The following is a 24,326-nucleotide window of genomic DNA, read 5'->3' as shown; positions in this document are numbered from 1 at the left end:
ATCAGAAGTCCCTTCAAGGGGATCAGAAATGAGATCAGCCCATCTACTGCGTCTGGGGGACTGCTCACGGGAAACTGGAGCAGCAGTTTTCCAAGAAGAATCCTCTTTTCTGGTTGCTTTTTCTCGCAACTCCTGTACCCGTGCATCCAAGACTGAGGTAGGTTTTCCATCCCACTTCCTCATGTCCTCTCCATGGTCATGCAGGTAAAACCACAGGTTAGCCCGTCATGTGCACTTTCTCTCTCCTTTCTCTTGGGCAGAGGAACGCTTACTCCCAATAACTGCGATGCAGGCCTGTACAGGTGAGGAGGAGGACATATCCACTTTGAATTGCTGGAACTCTCGGGACAATTCCTCTACAGCTGAGACACAGGCCTGTAGGGAGGAAGAGAGACTTCCTTCGTATTGCCGGAGTTGGACAGCCAATTCATCCACCGTTTGTCCATAGCCTTCTCTCCAGGACATTACTGCCAATGAGTTGGCATAGGTTGGTGGTGCACTTCGTAGAAACTTCCGCCACATGGGTTGTGTGCATTGGACTTCATCTGGATCTGTGGGTGACTGCGCATTTTCTGGATCATTATAAATCACCTCCAGCACGGCTAATTCCCTCAGGTACTGGATACCTCTCTCCATGGTGGTCCACTTGCCTTGGTGACATGTAACTTCATCCCTGAAAGGGTATCTTTCCTTTATACCTGACAGAAGTCGCCTCCAGAGACTGAGGACTTGTGTTTTTCTCCCAATCGCCTTGTTGATGCCCCCTTCCCTAGACAGAGATCCCAACTGCTTAGCTTCCTTACCCTCTAATTCCACACTACTAGCCCCACTATCCCAGCATCGGAGCAGCCAGGTAACAATGTGCTCACCTGGGTGGTGGCTAAAATATTTTTGCATGTCACGCAACTCAGGGATAGAGGGGTAATTATTTCAGGTTCTGCCTCTTCCTCCTGTTCTCGCGATGACCCTGGTTCATCTTCATCTCTCACTAAGCGAACTGATTTCTTTCTGTGTTTCTTTTTCTGTACAGGGGTGACCGATACTGGCACAGGTTGGTTCTCTGGTTTAGCTGCAGTAACTGTCACTGGGGTAGGGGTAGTCACAGTACCTGTTGTCATGGTAGGGGCAGCCACGGTGCCTGTTCTCGGGATAGGGGCAGCCACGGTGCCTGTTGTTGGGGTTGGGGTAGCCATGGTGCCTGTTGTCCTGTTTTCCATCTTTTCCCCCTTTTCCCCCTGAGGGTGTTGCATAATATCAAGCAGTGTTTGGTAGATACTGGCCAGGGCCCAGCACAGTGTAGTGAGTTGTGCGTCTCTGGGATAGCCACAGCATTTTTCTTTCAAATATTCTATCACTTCATGAGGGTTCTGTAGTTGTTCGGGAGTGAACTTCCAAGTCACTGGCGGTGAGAAGTTCTCTAGATACCTGCCCACATCCTCCCACATGCCATGCCACCCATGAATATCCAGCTTTGGGGGAGATCTCTGAGTGGTACTCTTAAAGAGCCTTTTTGTAGCCCTAAAGAAGACCTGAAACATAGTCAGGAGGCATAGCACTAACAGCACACTGGCTTGCGCATCCCAAGGATATTCAAAATTCTCAAAAGCTGTTGTAATTAGTTGGAAGGAGAAAAGGGAGGCGAATGGATGGAGGGAAGTGTCCCCCCCTAACTTCCCCATGGATTGGGTGTAATTACCAATGAAATCCAACAGAAGGTGCCCAAAGTATGGAAATGATATCACTGCCTCATACAGATACCAGCTTAACCTCATGACCAGTGATGTAATCATTTCACAAGTCGACATTGCCCAGTACAGCAAAATGATAATCCCAATCACTCTCCCAGAGATGAGATACGCAACTACAGGCAATACATAGAGCATATAAGAGCTTACAAAACGCCACCATGTAAACAAATGAAACAACATTATGACTAACATCTATTTATCTAGTATAAGAAATGCATATGACAAATGTGTTTCAACACGCTCTGGCCAGATCTGTCGTTATCTCAACCCTTCAGGCCCCACATTGGGCGCCAAAAAGGACTGTCGTGGTTTCAGCCCAGCCAGTAACAAAGGACCACGCAGCCGCTCGCTCACTCCTCCGTCCCCGTCTGGTGGGATGGGGAGGAGACGGAGGAGAGAAAAGGAAAAGAAACTGGAACCTCGAGGGTTGAGATAAAGACAGTTTACTGGGACAAACACAAAGAAATTACAACAACAACAATGGTACTAATGAAAGAGTATACAAAAAAAGGTGATGCACAGTGCAACTGCTCACCACCTGGGACCCAACGCTCTGCCACTTCCCCCACCGAAAGCCGAGAGCACACACCCCCCGGCCTGCTCCCCATTTATATACTGAGCATGATGTCACATGGTATGGAATAGCTCCTTGTTTAGTTCAGGTCAGCTGCCCCGGCTATGCCCCCCATCTCCCAGGTTCCTGTAAAAATTAACTCTATCCCAGCTGAACCCAGGACAGTTACAATTTATATAACTAAAGTACTTCACATGTCTAAATAATGACCTAACTCATTATATTAATGTGGTCTTACATTTACATATTCATTATGCACAAGTGGGTGTCATTTTTCATATTAAAATCAAGCTAAGTTAGCTAAGGACACACTTTTTTCTTGACGCTACTCCAGAACTGGGCACTTGTGATATAAATCAGAAGTAAGGCAGTAGTATTGACAGAACCTCATTGTTTCACCTCCTTGCTTCAATGAATTCAATGTAGGGACCTTCCATTCTTGTTCCTATGGTTCCAATAACAGATTGTCCTTCCAACATCAAACGTGCAGGCTAAGATCCAAATTCTCCATGCAATACACACACACACAGAGATCACGATATTCATAAAGTCAGAGTCTAATTTGACAGAAAATAAAATACAGGAACATGGGAACATGAATGTAGAAGCATAAGTATTTTGTTTTAGGTTTCCTTAAAAACAGTTGCTGGTAGAACAGGATTTCTAGTACAAGAAAGGAATTGTATCTTTAGTCAGACCTTTGTTAATTTAGCAACTCTCAATTTCATCAAATAGGGGCTATATCCCCAGAAATTCCTCTGACAAAAGGACCCTCCAGAATCTGGAAGACTATCCAATTACAATTTAAAGAAACTTACAGCAAGGATGACTAACTGAATATAAAAGACTCTAAAAGCATTAGGAAAAAAGAAAGAAAGAATGAGCATGTGTGTGTGTGTGAAAGAGAGAAAGCTTCATCTTCTCGTGTGAGTAAAGTGGGGAGAATTATACCTCTCCTTAAGTTTTGCAATGAGTGGAGATAAAGTCCCTGGTGTTATGTTTGGACTTCCTTGCTTGCCTTCCTTTCTTCTTTTCTTCTACTCTCTGTTTTGCTATGTGTAGACCCCATATTTATATGAAAATGATTCTTAGGGAGTCATCTTAGATTTACATGTGTTAACAAAAATGGGTCTTAACTGATACCGAAAAGCCAGTCGAAGAAACTCTCTAAGACTCATTTTGAAGTTTTAGAAAGCAGGCATTCTTTATTGCAGCGCTGGATGCATGGGGGGATAGTTCCACCTAGCGTGCATACCACAGCTTTAGCACAAACAGGTTATATAGAATAACTAATTGCATATTAATCAGATGAGTATACATATGCATAAAAATGATTGCAACTTATTATCTTAGTACTACCTACATCCGATCATGTGCAATGAAGGATCCATTTGAGTGGAAGGGCTGCTTTTGCGACCACCGACCCATTTGAAGTTCTTGCTGGCTGTTCTTGAAGTCTTTATTCTTGTCCTTGTTCTTTGATCTTGAAGCTTAATGCAGTTTCAATCACATGTGGTCAGTTTCAACATTGTTCTCATCTAGGGTACAGGAACATCTAGTCATAAAGCCAAAAACTGCCAAACTTATGAGTAACTACCTCTACTAGTTAATTGCTTGGCTATACTTTTGTCTATTGTTTCAATCATAGTGTTAGTATAAGATTTCTAATAATTATTTACTATATCTCACTTTTACAGTCACCTAGTAGCAAACCAGTTTCCACAGCTGGTACAAAATATTAAAAGCATCAAAATATTTAGATATACCATACAGAATGTATGGAAATATGCTATCAAACTTAGAAGCTCTGCTTGGAGGGCAGTACTGGCAGAAAATAAAAGATAGCTGTTAATCCTGGGCTGAGTCAGGGTAATAGTAGATGGCTGCTTCTGGGAACAAAAGGGAGTTTCCAGAGAGCCATTACCTTGGAAATCCCACCCAAAGCAGGACCATCAAAGAGCTAACAGCTCTTCCTAGCTCTCTAGGTATGGGGAGTTGTCCACAGAAGGACAAGAATTATCATGCCTGGAAGGAGAATTGCATGATCATGCATTCCCATCCCATGCCCATTATTGGTATTGCAATGCCTGAGCTGTCATGGGAGAGTGTGCAATTGATTCAGAAGCATTTGAGATGGACTGCAGATCAAGCCCATGTACAGAATCAAAGAATCACAGAATGGTGTGGGTTGGAAGGGAACTCTGGAGGTCATCTGGTCCAACCCCCCTGCTCAAGCAGGGCTGTAGGGTTTAGGGATTAATCCGTGCGGGGCCCGGATGATGGAACACCAATGTGATGATTGAAGTCGCCAGTTTATTGAGCTTAGCTAATCATTTTTATACAGTTCTCTAAGTTGTTGAGAGACTTTGATTGGCTACTACATGCAAGCACTTGGTGTCCACACGCACAAGCATAAGCGGTGATTGGTTACATCGGTACTGTCCACGCGCACAAGCATAAGCGGTGATTAGTTACATTGGTACTGTCCACGCACACAAACACAAGACATAATTGGTTGTGTTAATTAAAGCATACAAGACTTGTCTTAGTCCAATTGGTCAAGATAAGCCCCTGAATTGAGGTTGTTTGTGCCAAGTTCCCTTTATCATGGAATGTGCACCTGTGTTTTCCTAAATTGGGATCTTTCTTCTTCTATCTTCTTATTTATTCTGTTCAAGGCCTTCTAAAGGCGCCTGGAACAGTCTTGTGACCATGAGCTATTTTCAGGCCCAATAACTAAGTTCCATATAACTGAACCCTACACAGGACCACCTAGAGCAGGCTGCCCAGGACCATGTCCAGATGGCTTTTGAATATCTCCAAGGAGGGAGACTCCACAATGTCTCTGGGCAACCTGTGCCAGTGCTCGGTCACCCTCACAGTCAAAAAGTGTTTCCTGATGTTCAGGCAGAACGTCCTGTGTTTCAGTTTGTGCCCATTGCCTCTTGTCCTGTCACTGGGAACCACTGAAAAGAGACTGGCTCTGTCTTTTTATGCCCTCTCTTCAGGCATTTATATACATTGATGATATGCCCCTCAAGCCTCTCTTCTCCAGGCTAAACAGTCCCAGCTCTCTCAGCCGTTCTTCATAAGAGAGATGCTCCAGTCCCTTCATCATCTTCGTGGCTCTTCTTTGGACTCTCTCCACTATGTCTATGTCTCTCTTCTACTGGGGAGCCCAGTAACTGGCCACAGGACTCCAGGTGTGGCCAGACCAGCGCTGAGCAGAGGGGAAGGATCACCTCCCACAACCTGCTGGCAAGACTTTGCCTAATGCAGCCCAGGGTACTGTTAGCCTTTTTTGCAGCAAGGTCACATTGCTGGCTCATGTTCAACTTGTCCACCAGAAGGCCCAGGTCCTTTTCTGCCAAGCTGCTTTCCAGGTGGGACGTTCCAAAGCATGTTTTCTGTCATCTGCAAATTTGCTGAGGGTTCACTTTGCTCCATCATCCAGATCATTTAATAAACATTTGCTGATCTGCATGTAGACTATATACAGTGCTCTAGACTCAACATTCTTACACTGAAACGGTTCATTTTAGATCACTTCCCTGAATATTTCTAATACAGTGTGCAAAATGGGTTAGTAGCTGAAAACCCTGATGTCATCCAGTTAATAAAGGAAGAAGCTGTCCATAATGTTTTGGAAAAACAGTCTTATTACTATGGGAGTATCATCCTAGTGCCATATGGTTGTGGTGTCTTGCTACGAATGCTAAAAGTGTCCTTCAAATATGTAATATAAAATTACTAAGCTTTATACTTCAAAAAAGTGTTGTGTACAATATCACAGAAATTAGACCTCATTTAGACAACTAAAGAAGAAATGTTTAAAGAATGAAAAATCAGGGCTAATTAAGATGCAACTCATTCAGTCCTATATGTTTCCAAAATAAAGTCCAAATGTGTATGTCGCTTGTGGTGCATTGAAAGAACTAATTTCTACAAAGATTGATGCAGTTATAAACCAATTAGCAGAGAAACATTTTTTAAGTAGTGTGGCCAGCAGCTAAGCACCACACAGCTGTTCACTCACTCTCCCAGCCCACTGGGACGGGGGAAAGAATAGGAAGAGCAAAAGTGAGAAAATTCATGGATTGAGATGAAGAGAGTTTAATAAGCGAAGGAAAGAGGAAGAAAACAAAAGAAGTGATGCAAAGGCAATCACTCACCATCTCCCACAAGTAGACTGATGCCCAGCCAGTCTCCAAGCAATGACTACCTTCCAAACCCCTCCTTCCCTCAGTTTTTATTGCTGAGCGTGATGTTGTATGGCATGGAATATCCCTTTGGTCAGTCTGGGTCAGCTGTCCAGGTTGTGTCCCCTCCTACCCCCAGCCTACTCACTGCAGGGAACAGGGTGGGGAAAAAAGAGAAAGCCTTGATACTTGTGCAAGCACCGCTCAGCAATAGGCAAAACACTAGTGTGTTATCAACACTGTTTTAGCCACAAATCTAAGACATAACACCATACCAGCTGCTATGAAGAAAGTTAACCCCATCCCAGCCAAACCCTGTACAACCTCTACACTTTATTCCATACCATTTACGTCACGCTCGGGTCCTACACTTTCCAATACATCCTCATTAATCACCGCTCCCCCTTCCTGTCCTTTGATATATACACAGATATCATTCCCTTAGTCTATGGGCCTCCCCTGTAAAATGTCCATAAAATGTCCATTGAGTTCACTTAGTCTATGACTTGGGCTCCGTTCATTATGGTGGTCACTCAGGACAGGAGAGGTTGCGTGTTGTGTTGAGTTATTGGATGCCAAAGCCAGCTCAGGTTGGGTCGCTGCTGTACTTGCTTGGCTTCTTGCAAGGCTCATTCTCTGTTGGTTCAGGTGATTCCTGCTGTTGTACTTCCTATAATATGCAACTCAAATCATGGGTTATTTTCCCCTAGGGTTAAATCTCCTTGAGGTGCACAACAGATTTCCCCATCCTCCTGCATTACCCACCAATTATACCTGAGTCCTTGACCGAAAGCAATCCCACAAATGGATTTGCCCATGATGACTTTCCCAGCCAGTTCCCTACATGCACTACAGGGACCTTATCTCCTTCTACAGCACATAGGAGTTCTGTTTGGGCAGGGCCAGGTCAGTTATCTGATCCTCTGGTATTAAACAGCCAAGCGGCTTCTGCTAAATTTGCATCCCAGTCCTTCTATGTCCCAGCACCCAGCGCTTTCATTACAGTCGTTAACAGTCCGTTGCATCCTTCAGTCTTTCCAGAGGCTGGTGCATGATAGGGAATGTGGTACACCCAATCCTGTTTGCTGAAGCACCGGAACAGGTTGCCCAGAGAGATTGTAGAAGCCCCATCCCTGGAAACATTCAAGGTCAGGTTGGACGGGGCTCTGAGCAACCTGATCTAGTTGAAGATGTCCCTGTTTATTTCAGGGGGGGTTGGACTAGATGACCTTTAAAGGTCCCTTCCAACCCAAACTATTCTATGATTCTATGATCAATGCCGTGTTCCGTGGCCCAGATGCTCATGAAGTTGCTTTGGAAATGAGTCCTGTTGTCTGACATGATTCTTTCTGGGGTGCTGTGCTGCCACAGAACTTGCTTTACAGGGATCAGGATGGTGTTTCAAGCAGTGATATTGGCTACAGGGTGTTTCCAACCCTCCGGTGCTCACCTCCACCATGGTAAGCATGCAGGGCTTGCCTTGGTGGGTTCATGGCAGTGTGATATAATTGATCTGCCAGGCCTCCTGTGGTGGTTTAACCCCAGCCAGCAACTAAGCACCACGCAGCCACTCACTCACTCACTCCCCCCCCACCCAGTGGGATGGGGGAGAAAATCGGGAAAAGAAGTAAAACCCGTGGGTTGAGACAAGAACAGTTTAATAGAACAGAAAAGAAGAAACTAATAATGATAACACTAATAAAATGACAACAGTAGTAATAAAAGGATTGGAATGTACAAATGATGCGCAGGGCAATTGCTCACCACCCGCCGACCGACACCCAGCTAGTCCCTGAGTGGCGATCCCCTGCCCCCACTCCCCCCAGTTTCTATACTAAACGTGTGTCCTGGTTTCAGCTGGGATAGAGTTAACTGTCTTCCTAGTAGCTGGTACAGCGCTATGTTTTGAGTTCAGCATGCAAAGAATGTTGATAACACTGATGTTTTCAGTTGTTGCTCAGTAGTGTTTAGACTATAGTCAAGGATTTTTCAGCTTCTCATGCCCAGCCAGGGCACTAGAAGTTGGCACAGGACACAACGAGGGCACCTGACCCAAACTGGCCAACGGTGTATTCCATACCATGTGACGTCCCATCTAGTATAGGAACTGGGACGTGGGGGGCAGGGAATCGCCGCTCGGGGACTAGCTGGGTGTCGGTCAGTGGGTGGTGAGCAATTGCCCCGCGCATCATTTGTACACTCCAATCCTTTTATTACTACTGTTGTCATTTTATTAGTGTTATCATTATCATTATTAGTTTCTTCTTTTCTGTTCTATTAAAGCGTTCTTATCTCAACCCAGGAGTTTTACTTCTTTTTTCCCGATTTTCTCCCCCATCCCACTGGATGGGGGGGGAGTGAGTGAGCGGCTGCGTGGTGCTTAGTTGCTGGCTGGGGTTAAACCACGACAACGTGACGTCACATGGTATGGAATACCCCGTTGGCCACTTTGGGTCAGCTGCTCTGGCTCTGTCCCTTCCCAGCTTCTTGTGCCCCTCCAGCTTTCTCGCTGGCTGGGCATGAGAAGCTGAAAAATCCTTGACTTTGGACTAAACGCTACTTAGCAACAACTGAAAACATCAGTGTGTTATCAACATTCTTTGCATACTGAGCTCAAAACATAGCACCGTACCAGCTACTAGGAAGACAATTAACTCTATCCCAGCTGAAACCAGGACACCTCCCCTTATTGATATTGCAGCCACCGTTCTCTGTACCAGAGAGTCTTTACTCACTTGATTATGGTGCATGCTTTGCTTTCACGGAAAACCTGTGTGATGGCTTCAGTGTTCAGGCCCATCCCTGGATCACCCCTGGCTCTGTACATTGCATCTCTTCCTAGACGTCCAGATGTTGCATGGGCCCACTGAGCTATGAATAGCTCACCCTTATGCTCCCAGTCAGCTCACCCTTATGCTCCCAGTCCGCTCACCCTTATGCTCCCAGTCCAGGTCCATCTGAGCCACTTCAATTTTGACAACCTTGTCTACCTGTTTGTTGTTTCAATGTTCTTCAGCAGCACGGTTCTTAGGCACGTGAGCATCTACATGACGCACTTTTACAGCAAGGTTCTCTACCTGGGCAGCAATGTCCTGCCACAATGCAGCAGCCCAGATGGGTTTACGTCTGTGCTGCCAATTGGTCTTCTTCCACTGCTGTAGCCACCCTCATAGGGCATTTGCCACCATCCATGACTCAGTAGAGAGACAGAGTACTGGCTACTTTTCTCATTCAGCAATCTCTAGGGCCAGTGGGATGGCTTTCACATCTGCCAAATGACCCGACTCGCCTTCTCCTTTGACGGCTTCTACGACTTGTTCTGTGGGACTCCACGCAGCAGCTTTCCACCTCTGGAAGCCACCGTGCTGCTGGAAAGCTATGACCTAATTGCCATTACTGAAACTTGGCAGGACGAAACTCATGACAGGAGTGCGGCTATCGATGGCTACAGGCTTTTCAGAAGGGACAGGCGAGGAAGGAGGGGCGGAGGGGTTTTCCTCTACATCAAGAAATGGATAGATTGTGAAGAGCTGTCTCTGAAGAATAGCCACGAGCAGGTTGAAAGCTTATGGGTAAGAGCTAGAGACCGAGGCAACAAAGGGAACCTTGTGGTTGGTGTTTACTACAGGCCGCCCAATCAAGGGGAGCCTACTGATGAAGCCTTCTTACTCCAGCTCCAGGAGGCATCGCGCTCGCAGGCTCTCATCCAGCTGGGGGACTTCAACCACCCCGACATCTGCTGGAGAAGTAGCACGGCGAGCTGCAGGCAATCCAGGAGACTCCTGGAGTGCATTGAGGATAATTTCTTAAGCCAGGTAATAGACAGCCCTACCAGAGGGGCTGCGATACTGGACCTGATGGTCACCAGCACCAAGTGAGCTAATCGGTGACATCGAGATTGGAGGCAGCCTGGGCTACAGTGATCCTGCACTGGTGGAGTTTGCAGTGCTGAGGGATATGGGTCAGGCGAAGAGTAAAGTCAGGACCCTGAATTTTAGGAAAGCAAATTTCCAGCTGTTCAAGGAGTTAGTCAATAGGTCCCCCTGGGAAACTGCCCTCAGGAATGAGGGAGCAGAACAGAGCTGGCAGATCTTTAAGGATGCTTTCCATAGAGCGCAAGAGCTCTTGATCCCTAGGTGTAAGAAATCAGGAAAGGAAGGCAAGACACAGGCATGGATGAGCCAAGACCTGCTGGTCAAACTGAAGGGCAAGAAGGAAATGCACAGGCAGTGGAAGCAGGGACAGGCATCCTGGGAAGAGTATAGGGACGCTGCCCGGTTGTGTAGGGATGGTGTCAGGAAGGCCAAGGCGTGGCTCGAGCTGAACTTGTCAAGGGATGCAAAGAATAATAAAAAGGGCTTCTATAGGTATGTCAGCCAGAAAAGGAAGGTCAAAGAAAGTGTACCCCCTCTGATGAACACAACTCACAAACTGGTGACAACGGACGAGGAGAAGGCTGAGGTACTCAACAACTTTTTTGCCTCAGTTTTCAGTGGTAATCTCTCTTCCCACACCTCTCGAGTGGATGGACCTCAAGGCAGGGACTGGGGGAATGAAGTCCCTCCCATTGTAGGAGAAGATCAGGTTCGAGACAACCTGAGGAACCTGAACATACACAAGTCCATGGGACCCGACGAGATGCATCCCAGGGTCCTGGGGAAACTGGCAGAAGTAGTTGCCAAGCCACTCTCCATGATATTTGAAAAGTCACGGCAGTCAGGTGAAGACCCTGGTGACTGGGAAAAGGGAAACATTGCACCCATTTTTAAAAAGGGTAGAAAGGAGGACCCTGGGAACTACTGACCTGTCAGCCTCACCTCTGTGCCTGGGAAGATCATGGAGCAGATCCTCCTGGAAGTTATGCTGAAGCCATATGGAAGTCAGGGAGGTGATGAGAGACAGCCAGCATGGCTTCAGCAAGGGCAAATCATGCCTGACTAATCTAGTGGCCTTCTATGATGGAGTGACTGCATCAGCGGACAAGGGAAGAGCTACAGATGTCATCTACCTGGACTTCTGTAAGGCCTTTGGCATGGTCTCCCACAGCATTCTTGCCTCTGTATTGGAGAAATATGGATTTGAGGGATAGACTGTTAGACGGATTGGGGCTTAACCCCGGTAGGCAGCTAAGCCCCACAGTATACCTCCTCAAGTTGTCTCTCCGAGGAGAAAAGGGGAAAGATGTAATGGCTGATCGTCTTCATGAGATGGTTCTCGGAGTAGTGAAACAACAGCAATGTAGGGCCGAAATACCAGATTACGCTCAAGGCAAGTACTTTTAGCATAGCTCTCCCACGTAAAGCAAAGCAAAGTGATAAACAGCACAGCAATCAGCAAAAATCGAAAACAGCCATTAACATTTCTTGGAGTTTGATGTACACAGCAAGAAAGGGATCAAGGACCTGATCAGGTGAGGGTACACGTAAATCAGCATCTGGAGTAAATATGTCAGCAACAACAAGTAACAGCCTATCAAGTAACGACTTGGGGTGGAACGACTGGAGTGGCTGGAAAGCTGCCTGGCAGAAAAGGACCTGGGGGTATTGGTCCACAGCCTGCTGAATATGAGCCAGCGGTGTGCCCAGGTGGCCAAGAAGGCCAATAGCATCCTGGCTTGTATCAGAAATAGTGGGGCCAGCAGGACTAGGGAAGTGATTGTCCCCCTGTACTTGGCACTGGTGAGGCCCCCCCTCAAATACTGTGTTCGGTGTTGGTGCCCTCACTACAAGAAAGACATTGAGGTGCTGGACCGTGTCCAGAGAAGAGCAACGAAGCTGGTGAAGGGTCTAGAGAACAAGTCCTATGAGGAGTGGCTGAGGGAACTGGGGTTGTTTAGTCTGGAGAAAAGGAGGCTGAGGGGGAGACCTTATCGCTCTCTACAACTACCTGAAAGGAGGTTATAGCGAGGTGGGTGTCGGTCTCTTCTCCCAAGTAACAAGCGATAGGACGACAGGAAACGGCCTCAAGTTGCGCCAGGGGAGGTTTAGATTGGATGTTAGGAAAAATGTCTTCACCGAAAAGGGTTGTGAAGCATTGGAACAGGCTGCCCAGGGCAGTGGTAGAGTCGCCATCCCTGGAGGTATTTAAAAGACCGTGTAGATGTGGCGCTTAGGGACATGGTTTAGTGGTGGACTTGGCAGTGTTAGGTTTACGGTTGAACTCGATGTTCTTAAGGGTCCTTTCCAACCTAAATGATTCTAGGATTCTATGACTCAGCCAAACAGGTATAAGGGCTAGAAGTTCAAGGTAGCACACTCCAATCAATGAAGATGTTGAACAGGCCTGGACCCAGTATTGACCCCTGGGGTACACCGCTACTTATTGGCCTCCAACTGGACTTTGTTCCCTGATCACCACCCTCTGTGCCCAGCCATCCAGCCAGTTTTCACCCCACCTCGCTGTCTGCTCATCCAGCCCATACTTCAACAGCTTCTCTATGAGGATCTTATGGGAGACAGTGTCCAAGGCCTTCCTGAAGTCAAGGTAGACAGTATCCACTGCTGTCCCCTCATCTACCAAGCCAGTCATTTCATCATAGAAGGTTATCAGGTTGCTCAAGCATGACTACCCCCTGGTGAATCCATGCTGACTACTCCCAATCACCTTCTTGCCTTTCATGTGCCTGGAAATGATTCCCAGGACTCACTGCTCCATCACCTTCCCAGGGGTCGAGGTGAGGCTGACTGGCCTGTATTTCCCTGGATCTTCCTTCTTGCCCTTCCTGAAGACGGGAGTGACGTTTGCTTTCCTCCAGTCCCCAGGCACTTCTCCCAATCGCCATGATCATTCAAAGATAATTGAGAATGGCCTTGCAATGACATCTGCCAGTTCCCTCAGTACTCATGGGTGCATCCCATCAGGGCCCATGGACTCATGTACGTCCAGTTTGCTTAAGTATTCCCCAAACTGATCCTCTTCCACCAAGGGTACGTCTTCCTTGCTCCAGCCTTTGCCCCTGGTCTCTGGGGCCTGGGATTCCCAAAGGCTGGTCTTGCTAGTAAAGACTGAGGCATTTGGTACCTCAGCCTTTTCCATGTCCTGTGTCACCAGGTCCCCTACTCCATTCAGCAGTGGGCCCACATTTTCCCTAACCTTCCTTTTTCCACTTATGTACTTCTAGAAGCTCTTCTTGTTGCCTTTGACATTCCTGCCCAGATTCAGTTCCAGGTGGGCTTTGGCTTTCCTAACTGCATCTCTGCATGCTCAGACAGTATCTCTGTATTCCTCCCAGGTTACCCATCCCTGCTTCCACCCTCTTTATGCTTCCTTTCTGTGTTTGAGTTCGGCCAGGAGCTCCCTGTTCATCCACGCAGGCCTCATGGGATCTTTGCCTGACTTCCTGCTCGTTGGGATGGACCGCTCTTGAGCTTGGAGGAGGAGATCCTTGAATATTAACCAGCTTTCTTTGGCCCCTCTTCCCTCCAGGGCCTTATCCCATGTGACTCTTCCAAGCATATCCTTGAAAAGGCCAAAGTCTGCTCTCCTGAAGTCCAAGGTTGTGAGCTTGCTTTTTACCCTCCTCCCTCCTTCCCCTCAGGATCCTGAACTCCACCATCTCATGGTCACTGCAGCCAAGGCTGCCTTTGACCTTCACATCCCCAACGAGCCCCTCCTTGTTGGTGAGCAGGAGGTTCAGCAGAGCACCTCTCCTCGTTGGCTCCTCTGTCACTTGGGTGAGGAAGTTGTCATTGATGCTCTCCAGGAACCTCCTGGATTGCTCATGCCCTGCTGTGTTGTCCCTCTAGCAGATATTGGGGTGGTTAAAGTACCCCAGGAGGCCCCTGCAAATGTGAGGCTGCTCCTAGCTGTCTGTAGAAGGCCTCATCCACTTGCTCTTCCTGGTCAGGCAGCCTGTAGCAGACATCCACTACAGTGTCTCCCATACCTGTATGCTCTTTAATACCATAAGCTCTCAGAGGCTCATCATCCATCCCCAGACAGAGCTCCATACATACCAGTTGTTCTCTAACATAAAGGGCAACTCCCCCTCCTTGTCTTCCCATACTGTCTTTCCTAAAGAGCCTGTACCCCTCCATTGCAACACTCCAGTCTTGGTAGCCATTCTCTGTGATCCCAACAGGATCGTAGCCCTGCAACTGTGCACAGATCTCTAATTCCTCATGTTTATTCCCCATGCTGCATGCATTAGTGTACAGGCACTTTAGAGAGGCACCCCAGCATGCTAATTTCCCAGAAAGGATTTTTGGGATTTCTCCATAACAGTGCCTTGTAGATGCTTCCTTGCTTACATGAAAATGCTGGAGGTGACCCTGCTCAAGCCGCATATTTTTTGGTTTTCTGATCCTTTTCGGTCATATCACCCCAGGCCCTTTGCTCATCTACCCTGTCCATCACTCCCTCACAGGGCTCCTGGTAACTCTCTCCATCCCCCATCATTCCTAGTTTAAAAACCTCCTTACCAGGTTAGCCCCAAGTCAGCTGTCCTATTGGCAATGATACGTTTGCCCCACTTAGTGAGGTGGTTCCCATTTCTACCAAGCAGACACTGATCCTCAAACAGGGTCCCATGGTCATAGAAACCAAACCTCTGTTTGTTGCCAAGAACAGCTCTGCAGACAATTATTGACCTGTAATAGCCTCCTCCTCATGCCTTTTACCCTCACTGGCAGAATTGAGGAGAGTACCACCTGGGCCCCCATGCCCTTGACTACTGCCCCCAGAGCTCTGTAGTCACTCCAGAATCATACTTTGCTGAGGACTGTTGTCATCACTCCATACTTTCAATATGGAGAATTCTGTGATTCTTAAAAGGGGCCAAAACTTTTCAGGCAATTAACAGAACTTGAACTTCTAGTGATCTCCTGTGGCCCCAAACGGCTAATATGATATTTTAAGGCATTAATTATTTAGTAGCTGTAGAGATGTTCTGTTGCTTCTATTTTTGGGGACTTGGTGCTTTGCACCTGGAAGTGCTGGTTTGTTATGATCCCAGTAAGAAAAGCACTCTGTAAAGTATCATTTTAAATGCTATTTATTAGAGCTAACACAAGAAAGAAAGAAAGAAAGAAAGAAAGAAAGAAAGAAAGAAAGAAAGAAAGAAAGGGACAATCTTACATCCCTTTAGATGCTGGGAACCCTGAGTTATGCAGCATTCAGCGGGCCTCTGATCCACACACAGCATGCTGTGCAGACCCTGTCCATAGAAAGGGTTTCCCCATTTTGGTCATTCCAGCTATTACAGGCTTTTCTTAAAGGGAAACAGCTCTATTCATCATTTTTACATATCACCCCAGCCCCCTCCTCCTTCTCTTCCTCGTCTCTTCATTATTTCTAACAGCAATTTACTGTTCTTTATTGATAACAGCTCCTGCCTGACTCCCCCTTAGGCATGGCTCGGCAAACTTTGCTGTTTTACTCTTGCAGCTTCAGATATGATCTTCTGCTTCAGCCAGCATGGCTCTGAGCTGGTGGATTGCCTGGATGCAAGCTGGGGGCTCTGCGATACATCCAGTACTGACACCATCTTCGTTTACTCTCATTTTTGTCTTTGGCTTTCTTTGGTGTACATGCTTTTCTGCATGGCTAAGGAAGATAATCACAGCATAAACTCAGTAGGTAATGGCCTGTCAATATTTTTAGGATGATGGAAAATTGTCAACAGTCTATATTTTGGCTAAATACATACTGTGCAGATCCAAAAAAAATAATTTATGTTCCACATAGGAAGGTCTCTGTCAAATCAAATATATATGGCTATGGCCATGTCTTTGGCCAAATTATAAACCAATTCGGGACTCTTTTTTGGTTATTTCCTTGAGAAAAGATTCATATTTTCTATATTAATAACAAATTAAACTGGTAGTATTACATATTACACTGAGATAAATATTACATATTTTCTGTATTCTAGACTGTCAGGGTGGGGTTTTTTGCTATATTTTTTTAATGTCAAAATGACACTAATTTTAATTTCTCCAAAATGGTTGTAGCAACCTGCATCCAGGTCAACTTTTCCCAGTCCCATAACCGTGTTTAAGGACTTGAAGGATCGGGTCCATAACAATAGTTTTCATTGTCACACAGGTAGGAACACCAGGATTTTCATCATGGGTTTTGTTGCATCATCTCATTATTCATTTCCTGCAGAGACATGTTTGAGAGGATTGAAGTTTCCAAGTGTTTTCATGACAAAACTGGACAACAGTCAACTATTTTGAAAGTCCATAACAGGGATTCATATTCTGTAGGGATTGGCGCTCGGAAGATCTCGCGATGTACGGAAAGAGAAGGGTTAAGGGAGGCGGGATGACCGACAGACAGTATGTAAGGGCGTGACGCAGTTGAATAAACGCCATTTGCAGCATCCTCATATTGGTGTCAGTGCTCTGTGGCCCAGGGTATGGTGGACCCTGTGCCGAGTCCCACGGGGTGATCAGACGAATGTCTACAATATTCAGACTTTTAAAAATGCAAAAATCTAGAAGATTGCTTCAAAAAAACCAAAGCTTGAATGTGCATTTTAAATAGCCAAAGGCATGGCCATACCTTGTTAGCTATATTCATAGCACATTAATCCATAACATCAACCAAAAAGGAGCTGATGAAATAACATAACTATTTATAATCTTGCAACTAGGTGTCACACTCTGGATTAACTAGGAGTTAAGAATTTATGTAAGATCAGAAACTTTTTTCATTGAATGTCCTTGGTAATATGGTTATTGACAAGATATTGATTACCTATCTTAGGTTTTATTTCATTGCCTTCTTCAGCAGTAGAGAGCTCTTCAAGAAGCACAGGTCAAAATAAGAGCACTGAGAACATAATTCCTTCATGGTTTACCAGTTAAGTTCTTTGGGAAGTGGAATAGGCTTTGCTGATACATCATTTTGCCTTGTTTGGTTTGTTTTCACAGTAATGCAAATTTATGAAAATCAGGGCATTGAATGTTGCAAACACAGATTCCATCTTTAACTCATATCATTGCTTACTTCCTTCAGTATTTTAGGATCTCGAACCTCTAAGATGTCAGTCTTTCTGCTGACCATTAATAAGCACCATTTGATTTCTGTAAACTCAAATCAGTGAGAGTTGAATAGCATTCAACACAGGAGGCATTCAGTTGTTTGCATATTTGCGCCATAGGCATGTAAGGGAAACTAATAGTGCTCGTCTGATTTCTTGCAGAAGGAGGATTTTTTCTCTGAAACAAAAATGAAGAGTGGAGCAAATTGAGGAAATAAATGTTGTGTCCCTATGATGAGCAGAGAGAACTCTCATTTTTTTCTGTATGGTTGGTGTTTGGGCTGCATCATGCCCATCACAGGGCATTCAAAGATGAAGGCCTAAATTTCTTAATTGAGGGGGAAAAGGCAAAGCTTATCAACTTGTCTACCTTGTCATATTTATTCTGGATAGCTTGCTTCCCTATTCTCAATTAAATCCTAAGAAAAACCCCACATTTGATATGACAGCATTTGAGGAAATAAGAACTAATAAATTTTCAACACACACATGAAAATCAATACTTATTTGCTTGGGAAAAAAACCAGCCAAGTGAAAACAAAATGATTTGGAATATGGCAAGTCTGTGGCACACCAAGTGATGCATTTATTAAATCAGAAATTGAATCTCTGCTTCCTCACTGAATTGAGGAATAGAACAAGTCTGTGATTCCAAAAGATCAAACTTAGCACCAATTTAATTCCTACCTTGATTCACATTCAAAATAAACTGCTACATCTCTATGCTAGAGAAATCTCTTTTCAGATCTAGCATTGGATATTTGGCTATCTTTAAGGACTCGTTGCCTTCTCCTACCCTGAAATTTGTCTGTATGCAGATGCACATTTCTGGTTATAGTGGTTAAGTCCATCCACAATCCCCTCTGTTGTGCATATGTGGTATTAGGTCCCCACCTCTATACAATTTAAAAATGTTTTTTCGCAAAACTTAAGTCATATTACCAGTGTCAGTGAGAATCTGCAAGAACCTGCCCTCTAAGAAAGTCACCTGGGTAAAGTGCTTTTAGTTTTCAGTCAGGAAGGAACCAGGTTCACAAGCCATGCTATGTGACTTACTTGTATTGATTACCTTCATATTAAAAGCATAAGACAGTGTCATACTGCTGCCCTGAATAAACTTCAATTTTGTTTTGTTTCTTCTCTTTCTCTGTTTGTGTCTCTCTCTCTGGTCCTATTTCGGTGTCCAGGATCATTTTCTCTTTGATAAGCCAGTGTCCCCTTTGCTAACATGTGCTGGGATGGCACGTGACTGGCCGGATGCCAGAGGAATCTGGTATGTTGTGTGACACGTAGAAGCTTGTGTCATGTTTAAAAGACCGTATTACAAGTGTCCTTGCTTGTCCTAACCCCACAGTCACTCTGCACTGATACTCACAGCATGTTCAGGGTTGGTTTTTTAAATTTTTTTGCAATGTTTTAAATGATTAATTAAAAAAAAAAAATTAAAATTTAAGACCTTTATATTCATATAGGCAAAGACAGCAAAGATGCAAGGGTTATCGATGTGTTAGAAACCATGGAAGCGCCTGAAAACAGACACATAGGAATTAGGGCTTCTCCCCCCAAAAAGGTGGCAGGATCAATAGCCCAACTGAAGTACATCTACACCAATGCACACAGCACAGGCAACAAACAGGAGGAGCTGGAAGCCATTGTGCAGCTGGAAAACTATGATATAGTTGCAATCATGGAAACACGATGGGGTGACCTGCAAAACTGGAGTGCTGTAATGGATGGCTATAAACTCTTCAGAAGAGATAGGCAAGGAAGGAGAGGTGGAGGGGTAGCCCTGTATCTTAGGGAGAATTTTGACTGTCTAGGGTTTCACGATGGTGATGAAGTGGTTGACTGTTTATGGGTAAGAATCAAGGGGAAGGCCAGCAAGGCAGATATCATAATGGTCTTCATCCAACCAGGATGAAGAGACAGATGAAATATTCTGTAAGCAGCTGGGAGAAGTCTCATGATTGCTAGACCTTGTTCTCATGGGGGACTTCAACTTACCAGATGTCTGCTGGAAATACAATACAGGGGAGAGGAAACAGTCTAGGAGGTTCCTGGAGTGTGTGGAAGATAACTTCCTGATAGCTGGTGAGGGAGCCAACGAGGGAAGGCGCCCCGCTGGACCTGTTGTTTGCAAACAGAAAAGGACTTGTGGGTAATGTGGTGGTTGGAGGCCATCTTGGGCACAGTGATCATGAAATGACAGAGTTTTGGGTTCTCGGAGAAGTAAGGAGGGGAGTTAGCAGAACTGCTACCTTGGACTTCCAGAGGGCAGACAGGGAGGCAGGGCAAAGGATGGGCAAAGGAGTCCAGGAAGGCTGGACATTCTTCAAGAAGGAAATCTTAAAGGTGCAGGAGCAGGCCATCCCCATGTGACAAAAGACAAGCCAGCAGGGAAGAAGACGAACGACCTGGCTGAACGGAGAGCTTTGGTTGGAACTCAGGAAAAAAAGGAGAATTTATGACCTTTGGAAGAAGGGGCACACAACTCAAGAGGACTACAGGGATGTCGTGAGGTTATGCAGGGAGAAAATTAGAAGGGCCAAAGCCCAACTAGAACTTCATCTGGCTACTGAGGTAAAAGACAATAAAAAATGTTTCTATAACTACATTAGCAAAAGAAGCAGGGCTAAGCAGAATCCTTTATTGGATGTGGGGGGAAACATAGTGACAAAGGCTGAGGTACTTAGTGCCGCCTTTGCCTCCATCTTTAATAGCAAGACCAATTGTTCTCAGGGTACCCAGCCCCATGAGCTGGAAGACAGGGACGGGGAGCAGAATGAAGCCCCCATAATCCAAGGGGAAATGGTTAGCGACCTACTACAGCACTTAGACACACACAAGTCTATGGAGCTGGATGGAATCAACCCAAGGGTACTGAGGCAGCTGGCGGAAGTGCTCACCAAGCTGCTTTCAATCTTATCAGCAGTCCTGGTCAACAGGGGAGGTCCCAGTTGACTGGAGGCTTGCCAATGTGATGCCTATTTACAAGAAGGGCCGCAAGGAAGATCCGGGGAACTACAGGCCTGTCAGCCTGACCTCGGTGCTGGGGAAGGTTATGGAGCAGCTCATCTTGAGCGCCATCACATAGCATGTACAGGACAAACAGATGATGATGATCAGGCCCACTCAGCATGGGTTTATGAAAGGCAGGTCCTGCTTGACTAACGTGATCTGCTTCTATGACAAGGTGACCCACTTAGCGGATCAGGGAAAGGCTGTGGATGTTGTTTACCTGGACTTTAGTAAAGCCTTTGACACTGTTTCACACAGCATTCTCCTGGAGAAGCTGGCTGTCCGTGGCTTGGACTGGTGTATTCTTCGCTGGGTAAAAAACTGGCTGGACGGCCGAGCCCAAAGAGTTGTGCTGAATGGAGTTAAATCCAGTTGACGGCCAGTCACAAGTTGTGTTCCCCAGGGCTCAGTATTGAGGCCAGTTCTCTTTAATGTCTTTATCAAAGATCTGGACAGGGGGATCGAGTGCACCCTCAGTAAGTTTCCAGATGACACCAAGTTGGGTGAGAATGTTGAGCTGCTTGAGGGTAGGAAGGCTCTACAGAGGGACCTGGACAGGCTGAATCGATGGGCCAAGGCCAACTGTATGAGATTCAAAAAGGCTAAGTGCCAGGTCCTGTACTTGGGTCACAACAATCCCATGCAGTGCTACAGGCTTGGGGAAGAGTGTCTGGAAAGCTGCCTGGCAGAAAAGGACCTGGGGGTATTGGTCCATAGCCTGCTGAATATGAGCCAGCGGTGTGCCCAGGTGGCCAAGAAGGCCAATAACATCCTGGCTTGTATCAGAAATAGTGGGGCCAGCAGGACTAGGGAAGTGATTGTCCCCCTGTACTTGGCACTGGTGAGGCCCCCCCTCAAATACTGTGTTCGGTGTTGGTGCCCTCACTACAAGAAAGACATTGAGGTGCTGGACCGTGTCCAGAGAAGAGCAACGAAGCTGGTGAAGGGTCTAGAGAACAAGTCCTATGAGGAGTGGCTGAGGGAACTGGGGTTGTTTAGTCTGGAGAAAAGGAGGCTGAGGGGGAGACCTTATCGCTCTCTACAACTACCTGAAAGGAGGTTATAGCGAGGTGGGTGTCGGTCTCTTCTCCCAAGTAACAAGCGATAGGACGACAGGAAACGGCCTCAAGTTGCGCCAGGGGAGGTTTAGATTGGATGTTAGGAAAAATGTCTTCACCGAAAAGGGTTGTGAAGCATTGGAACAGGCTGCCCAGGGCAGTGGTGGAGTCGCAATCCCTGGAGGTATTTAAAAGACCGTGTAGATGTGGCGCTTATGGACATGGTTTAGTGGTGGACTTGGCAGTGTTAGGTTTATGGTTGAACTCGATGTTCTTAAGGGTCTTTTCCAACCTAAATGATTCTAGGATTCTATATAAACAGTCATTTATATCAGCAACACAACATAGCATCATAAGCATGGCTCCTTCTTTTGGTTTTATATATCTTTTTTTCCTATTTCAAGATAACAAGTTGATTTGAGAAAGAGCCAGTGATTCACCCTAAAATCAGCAGAGTGAGGTTAGAAATACAGCCTAAAACTCGACTGTAGCCTTCTGGGCTGTGAGTGCGCATTGTCAGCTCATGTCCAGCTTTTCATCCACTAGTTGAATTTCCTTTTTGTTTTAGGTCTGTTTTTTCTTTTATAACCTTGATATTTTGTGTGCTTGAATAGAATATTTTTAGAGAAAGGGATAATATCCCCCATTACAGTGCACACACCCACCCTATCACATGATGGAGGCAGCTGTGCAATGCCTAGCATCTGAATCCATCCTGGTATATTTCTAGGGATTAATAGATGTTATAATTCTGGAAAATTAGGCTAAAAGGGATTCTGAAAAGCCTTCTATCCTATCTCCTTGCCCTAGGCAGGTTCCAGACTTTCAGAGAGGATGTCATAATGTATACTCTTTTAGACAACAATTTCTGGTAAAAGAAGGGTACGTTTTCAAATCTGGCTCACTGAGATATTTTCCAATCCCACTAACTCATTTTTTTTTCTTTCTGCCTGATATTTCACATGTAAGACAAGCCCACATCAGATCTGTTTTATTCAGGAGATCCCTGGATAGTAGTTACATTGTTGGTGCTTTTTCTGTTTGGTTGTAGAGACAATGAACAGAATGCCTCAGATTTATCATTTTCCTAGAACAAATCTCTTCCTCAGATTTAAATAGGCACTGGGGAACTAATTGGAAGATCACTGAAATAAAAAAATCCTCACAGATTTCCAGCAGGCTTTTGATCAGGTTTCACAGTGCCTGCTCCCTGACGAAGCAGGTTTAACTTATCCAGAATAATACTGGATATGCTTCTGAATACAATCCAGTATTGCCATAGAACAGATTTTTTCCTCAGCATTGTCTCACTCTGCATTCCTTAAAGCAGTGGGAAGACTCATTTAATTAAAGGGGGAGCTGAGTCAGGCCAACGTCAATCTCTTTGGAAAATCCTACTCTGAATATTTGTACGTGACTGAAAATGAAATAACTGGACCTCTCTGTAACTCTAATGTCAGGCCACAGGATGTTTGGACCTGTTTGTTTGGTTTTGCACTGGCAAACTCCAAGTGTGAAAAGTGAGTTGCAGTAAAAGACAAGCTGCAAGTTAGGCTCTCAGTGAAGTTTCAAATTTCATGTGTTTCAAACTTGGTAATATTCCACTATTTGTATGAACAAGTCTAATCTTATCAATCACCTTCTACATTCTGTAGAAAGACTGTTGTAAAAGACAGAAAAAATGGAGAAAAGCCAGGAAAAGCAACCTCAGGTTTGACCTAGCCCTTTATAAACCTAGTCATGACTGATCTGTCTGAAGCAATAGTAGATAACTTCTCTTTAGGCATTTTTATCTTGATTGACAAGCCAGCATCTTTAATGAAGTGTCTGGAAGCAACATGTAGCTGTTTTCCTCAGACATATAATTTGACTGATGTGGCAATCCAGTGTTACTAAGTGATATGAAGGGCACTGGGATTTGATTTAGAAGACAATACAATTAAGTAAGGTCATATGACTGAGCCCCTGAGTTAGGTTTTTTTCTAACTGCGCAATTTTCTAAGAACAGTAAAAAACATCCCCAGTGACTGAATATGCAGAATTTGGCTTCTCCCTTTGCCTGTTCCCTTAGCAGCTGTACCTCCCAACTGTGTTCATGTTTGAAGACATGTTCTTCATAGCTCAGCTTTGGGGCAGCATGATATGATCAGAGAAAACTGCTCTTCTCACCTGCATAATTCCACTGGCATGGGGGATCAAGCTCTGAAAATAGCTCATGTCCTTAACTGTGCAGAGCAATGTTATTTTGCAGTGCTTAACCTCTTCACAGTCCTGAAAGACTGTAATAAAACTAAGGATACTGAGAGTTATTTTTCAGGGTTTATCTTGTGCTTTAAAGCTACTAATTTTTCTCTCAACCAGGCATAACAATGACAAGACATTTCTTATCTGGATTAATGAAGAGGACCACACCAGGGTGATCTCCATGGAAAAGGGTGGCAACATGAAACGGGTGTTTGAAAGATTTTGCCGTGGTTTGAAAGAGGTAATAACTCAATGAATTTATTATGCCTGTTTGTTTATTGTTGGGCTGTTGTCATCACTACTTAGCATGGTTAACACTAAACTGACATCTCCAGAAGGAACAAAATAACGTAACACCAGTTCAAATAGCAACCCACATTAATGGCAGTTAAAGAAGGAAACAAAGGCAAATTGTTAGCCGAGTTGTAGGAAAAAATAGATGAAATGTCATTTTAGCTTTTCTATTACAATCTTCAGCACTGGCTGGCTAAAGAAATA

The 24,326-nt window shown here is 45.3% G+C and overlaps 2 protein-coding genes across 2 annotated transcripts in view; both read left to right on the top strand.

Annotated features, from left to right (window-relative positions):
* Positions 1-24,326, top strand: part of LOC126035456 (uncharacterized) — a 430,975-nt gene that overhangs the window by 248,479 nt on the left and 158,170 nt on the right. The gene's annotated exons all lie outside the window — the stretch shown is intronic.
* The window catches only part of LOC126035465 (creatine kinase S-type, mitochondrial), a 63,416-nt gene that overhangs the window by 25,978 nt on the left and 13,112 nt on the right, over positions 1-24,326 (top strand). Inside the window, exons 6-7 of the mRNA XM_049794088.1 lie at positions 18,696-18,781; positions 23,946-24,069. Coding sequence (XP_049650045.1) covers positions 18,696-18,781; positions 23,946-24,069 — 210 coding nt within the window. The remainder of the gene's footprint in view (positions 1-18,695; positions 18,782-23,945; positions 24,070-24,326) is intronic.

The sequence above is a fragment of the Accipiter gentilis genome, chromosome W (genome assembly GCF_929443795.1).
Source record: "Accipiter gentilis chromosome W, bAccGen1.1, whole genome shotgun sequence".
In the NCBI taxonomy this organism is placed as follows: Eukaryota; Metazoa; Chordata; class Aves; order Accipitriformes; family Accipitridae; genus Astur; species Astur gentilis.
This window is presented reverse-complemented; position numbering and strand designations above follow the sequence as displayed.